The 6,075-nt window shown below is 36.1% G+C and overlaps 1 protein-coding gene across 2 annotated transcripts in view; it reads right to left on the bottom strand.

The window, feature by feature from the left end:
- Mitofilin (inner membrane mitochondrial protein mitofilin) overlaps positions 1-6,075 on the bottom strand; it is a 46,604-nt gene that overhangs the window by 15,233 nt on the left and 25,296 nt on the right. For both annotated transcript variants that reach the window (XM_018543294.1, XM_018543295.1), the window contains exon 11: positions 1,092-1,250. In XM_018543294.1, the coding sequence (XP_018398796.1) occupies positions 1,092-1,250 (159 nt within the window). The remainder of the gene's footprint in view (positions 1-1,091; positions 1,251-6,075) is intronic.

Below are 6,075 nucleotides of genomic sequence, written 5' to 3'. Positions count from 1 at the left end.
TATATATATATATATATATATAATATATCATTCATCCACTAATAGCTAAAATAACGACATGACTAAAAAATCATTATATAATATGCATGTTTGTGTGACAAATTACATTTATAGAAAATGTATCGAGTACACAGAAAAGATATGCAGATGAAATATATAAATCTCGGCATTTATACGCTCGAACGCTATTGTTGTGCAGCAAAGTGCCATTGAAAGCGTGTTTCAACGCATTGAAAATGGCGCTATGTCACGTCAAAAAATTCGAAGAATGAAACAATAATTACGTTCCGTGCAAAAATAATATTTTTCAATATCAGAGCGCAAAGTAATAATAGAGATATATAAATAAACATTAAGCTAAAATTTAGATAAATTGTTCATCTGTTGTTGTGAAAACGAGATTTTGGGGGGGGGGGGGGAAGAGAGAGAGTACATTAATTTTTATTCATTTCAATACTAGCCCTACTCTGCAAATATGCACTTATGTATTTAATGTTTCAGAGATAACAATAACATGAGATTCTGTCACGATATGTACAATATGCTGTCAAGTTAATTTAGCCTGGTGTTAAATCAAAAAGTTTCATTTGCGAAAAAGACATACAGTAATAGTAATAACAATGTATGCAATTGCAAGTAATAATAATTATAAGCAACTGCAGTACAAGCGAAATGCCAGCAACTCCCAGCTGCAAAGTCCACGCTCTGCGTTTCCACACTCTAAGTTTCTCGTGCTACTTTAGAAGTTATTCACCATATTTTGTATCAGGCGAAAACCGCAGAGCCCACGGTAATACGAAATTTCTTTGGAAGCCCATCGCATTATTTCTTCATTTGAAAAGCAAGTGCACCCAAATGCATGCAAGTTAGAACATATGCACATGTTGTGAAATACTTTGAATAAATTATCATTTGTAAAAAGGGCGTATGTATATGTATTTGCGTAATAAATTTCTACGTTTTTATATTTGTGTTAAAAAATTTATAAATATAAAAACTTTAATTTTTGATTTCTTAGTTTTTCGATTCATCATTTATTAATTTAATTTTGTAATATACCCTAACGTTATATATCTAATAAAGATACTTACGTGCTGCCTTGCAGATAGCTTTAATTTCAGGTTCTAACGGTTTAATTGCTTTATCCTTTGATGCACCTGACTGTATGGTTTTCACCGTCCTAGCCAAGGCTTGACAGGCCGCCCAAAGGATCTGTACATTCGAAGCACCCTTCTCTTCCTCCATACGAGCTGAAACAAAAATATTCATTTAACCTGATTCAACGTTTAGATAAAAATTCCTTACGGTCGAGAGAAACTTACTCTACATTCTCGACTATTAAAAATTTAAATAGTCCTGTTAATAACTTGGGACGAAAGTTTATATCATGCTGATAAAGCTTGAAAATCGCGCTCATTTTTCTTCACTAACATAATTTTGCATTTTTGCAGTCATAAATTACCAAAAGAGATAGCTAGTAGAATTTATATTCGAAAGTTATTACGCGCTAGAGATTTAAATATTGCAAAAATACTAGACAAGAGTTCCACTTGAAATTTACTTGATATATGTATCGTATGTGTGGTTATACGTTCAAACTTAATATTTGTATCATTATTAAGTCCAATATTAAATTGAGACTCGTCGGTATTTATGCAAATTATCAAAAAAGGAGGAAACCTGCAATCGATTCATAACATTCACTTGTCTAATTTAATTTGTGCCCACGTATCCGTTGTGGTTCCCCGATCATTCAAAGATTCTCAAGGGTATCGCTGTGATGTTACAATGACAAACATTTCGCGCGCTTCTGTAACATTTTTCGATAACAGTGTTCGTCATGGGAAAATCCCAATATGTATGTGAATTATGAAACTGTGTTCTCTCGACATGTGCTCGCATTCTGAAAGGCCGTGCGAGATCAGCGTTATACATAATCCTATTCGTAAACAAAGATAAAACTTTTGGACGCTAACAAAAATGTAATTCACGATCGTTTATTGAAACGATAAAACGTTTTCACATGCACTAGAATAAAATTCAACGATTTATTAAATATCTCGCTCTGTATAATAATGCATTTTGCAACAGCCGTTCGACACCAGATTCGCGGAAAACAATATCTGCAATAGACGGAGAAATAAACAGTTGTGCGATAAACGAAATTTGTCGTCAATACGGTCGAACTGAAAAGTGAACATCGTTTATATCGCGTTAATATTTTCATACAAGTCGCGCCCCGTGTACATGAAAATGTTATTTTGAAATATATTCGACGGGTCAATTAAATGGTAATATAACTGGAACATTTGCATATTTGTTAACTTCACCGCGATTAATTAAATCATCGTTAAATTATCATGCCATGACATAATCGGCATTTAATCGACGGCATGACGAGCATCTACCTGTCGACTGGCAATTGATGAACTGTAAATCGGCTAGAAAGATGTTCGGCACGGCCGTTAACGCCGCTAAGGCGGGCGAGAGAAACGGGATTCAGCTGGATTTCGGTACTTCTAGCGTGATTTATTACGCGTATCAATCCGGATGGAGTTTACGGAGCGATTTCTTGTCTAGAGAAAATTACTCTACTCGGTTAGAGATTTTCCGTACGGTTTTCTTCCGTTTCAGCCTATATATTTTCCCAAATCAAGAAATATTTCCTTTCACTGCACGAAAAGAACAATTTTGTTGAAGTAGGTATTTAAAAGTTCAATTATATACATAGATCTGAAAATAATATTTTGTTGGAAAATAATTTTGTTGGATATCAAAATAATTACACAGAAAGCATAATATAGATAATGCTGTAAAAAGTTTTGGCATTCTGGCAAGCAGCATGATTTTAGATAATTCTAATGATATTCAATGAAATTATTTTCAGATCTGTATTGAGCTAAATTTTAAGATATTCCAGCAAAACCTTTTAATGTGTGCGATAACATACATATATGCGAACACCATGTTATATAAATTAATAACGTTAATTTAGACGACGTTTGATAAGTTTTAATTCTTAGATTCATAACATAATTTTCATTTTACTACGAACATTTATCTAATTTAACATTATCGTCGCCTCCCAAAATGACCAAAGCAATTACAGTCGGTTCACGCTCGCGGGTTTCAGAAAGAAGCACGAAAGCAAATTATGGTCTGTAACAAGTGCAATATCATTCTTTATAACGACAATCGCTGTAAAAGCACGAACATTTCGTGGACACAGACGCGTGCGTAATTAATCTCTCGCGATAGAAGGGAGAATTTCACCCTTCCCTGCAATTTTGTCGCCCAAATGTCATTATTGTGCTTTTTTATAAAATATCTATAATACGTTCAGCAGGCTTACTCAGCAAACCCGCCGGTTATCTCCAGTTTTAAATTACTTGGGCTCAAATAACCGAATCCGCGATTCGTGCGGTTGCGGCAATATCATTTCTCGAAATGGCTATAAAATTCCGCGGCGGTGCTCTTTAAGCTAATCCTTCGCGGGGTGCATTTTTATCGCCCCGCGACGCTTTAGAGAATGCCGGGGATAAATCGTATTATCAATTTCGCAGCATAAGCAAGCAACCTCGCAAATTCGCAACCGCAAACCAGTCCGGAGCGAATTACCAAATCCGTCGTGCTATTTCGGCTTTACGACCCGCTCGGCTCCGCCGTTTTATTGATGGTGCATTACTCACAGACCACGACCGTCTGTCGCTATTTCCTTTTACGAGTAGGTCGAATGCGATAGGTAATTCTCACGAAAAATTCAATAGGAGTCATATCGACTTGTCGGTTAAAATTCCGTCTGCGGGACGGCATATGCATTCGCCATGTGTGTCCTGAAAACTAATTACTCCATAGCATCCAGGTAGTTATTAAGTTCGCGGTTTTATATTCGTGCAGTCATTGTACAGTTTCATTGGCAATATCACTGAATCCACAATAATGCCATATTGACCCATTCATCTTATACTTTTACGGTTTCCTGTCAAAGTATGAATACATTTATTTAATACAAAAAAAAGAAACAATTTAAAGGAGGGTAGAAATTTTCGAGGATCTTCCAACCATTAAAGGAAAAATTGATACATTGAAATAAAATGAATAAAATCTTTATTCGCATCGTTATGAAATCACTATCGGTGCCTCAATGACTTAGAAATTAATTCCAAATTGGATCAAATGCGAGTAATATTGCACCACAAAACATTAATTAGATTATATTTCTCATTATACTGTTTATCATCTCGATACTGTTTCCCCCCCTCCAAGCGTCGCGCTTCTGTGTGAATAGGTTGACGTTTCCATATTTTTCATAAGATTATTAATTTTTTTGTAACCTTTAGTCTGGCGTTATTATAATGATTATTTTCGATTTCTACGAAGCTTAAAATACATAAGAAAACATACAAATAAAACGATCCCCGAGTGGTCGGGAAACCTTCAAAATTTCTACCCTCTTTTGAATCTTGCAAATCGTCGAATATACACACATAATATACATAGAGAAATATATGCAAATATATAATAAAACAAGTACGTGCCTTTAATATTTGATCATCTAATACTTAAATCTTGCTTAACTCGCAACGCCCACTACATCCTATACATAATCGATCAATTTTCATAAACTTTATCGCTATTAAAATGCAAAGTACTTGGAAGCCATAAAGATAAATTATCGAAAAGATGTGGTATTTTAGAGACCATCGTTTTTTCTCACTCAGCACTATTTACATTTTTCGCATATAAACGACCGCTCATAAATTAATGTCTATTCTTTCTTTCTTCTCACGCAACGTCGGATTTCAAATCGCATTGGCGAAACGTATCGACTTCAACAACTTAAAGCGACCGTACATAAAGCTAAAATGACAGACCGATTGTACGACATATATCTCGGAATCTGTTTTCCTTCGCTCTCTCCCTTTTTCCTCCGTTTTCCTCCGTGCTTATATTGCCACGCGATGGACTTTTCAGCGAACGATTCTCACGCTCGAGCTGGTCGATGAGCATCGACGCGGAAAACGGGGAAAGTCGAAGGGCCCGGGACTGTTTCAAGCCGGATCTACTCCATCTTGTGTGTCGGTCCTGCTTCCTGTCTCTCTTCTTGCCAAACGAAATCACGTTATTACGTGGGCACAACCGTCCACGACTGGACCGAATGTCGTCGCGAAAAATTCTCGAGTTCCGTTAAATCCGCTGTATATCCGTAGGAATTATCAGACTCCCGAATGAACGCGTCCAATTATTCCGGATAATTACTAGTTTGTCCAAGCGTACGCCGACGGCGCGGCGTGGCAGCGTATCGTTACTCGGACGAACAAAGTTTCGCTCAGCGGTTTGCCGAAATTAATTGTCTCACGAAGATCGTAATTAGTGGACCGCGGATATTTTTTTTTTGCGTTTATCGACGGATGCACTGCGTGAGAAAGTAAAAAAAAAAAGGGAAGAATGAGTAAAAAAATGTTTATAAATGTGTCTTTTCAATCCCGTTATTTTATAAATTGCTGTTATAACAATTTAACAAGTATAATGGTTCAATTCTATCGTCAGTGTTCTAAATTTCATTCAGGTAAATATTGGCTACTATATAGAGAGATTTCAGTTTTATACTGTTTATTTATCTTTTAACTTCAATACGTGTGTCAATTTTCGTACTTTGTTACCAGCTTTGTCTGTGATTGTCATGCTATTTTAAAAGAGAGCGGCGTAAAGCGGATTTTACTACTACGAATGTTGGTTAACGCGAATGAAATTAAATCACAATGCAATGATGTATGATTAGGGCTTTCCTCTCTGCACTACTTGTCTTTAGTAATAGTATTTCGCATTTTGTTTCGCCTTTTTTCAGTTCAATAATCATTTATATGCCTACTACCGTTCATCGTAAAAAATTCCGTGTTATCTGGTGGCACCGAGCCAGGTCACACACTGCCGCCTGTTCCTCTTTTATGCTCTTCTCTCTCTCTCTCTCTCTCTCTCTCTCTCTCTCTCTCTCTCATGAGTTTAAATTCCAGCTAACCGATAAAGAGAAAACTGAAATGCTGGCATTATTGTTGCGAGAATTTGTGGTCAAAT

Source organism: Cyphomyrmex costatus, unplaced genomic scaffold (assembly GCF_001594065.2).
Source record: "Cyphomyrmex costatus isolate MS0001 unplaced genomic scaffold, Ccosl1.0 scaffold365, whole genome shotgun sequence".
NCBI classification, from domain to species: Eukaryota; Metazoa; Arthropoda; class Insecta; order Hymenoptera; family Formicidae; genus Cyphomyrmex; species Cyphomyrmex costatus.
Note: the sequence above shows the minus strand (reverse complement) of the source record. Positions and strands in the feature narration are given on the sequence as shown.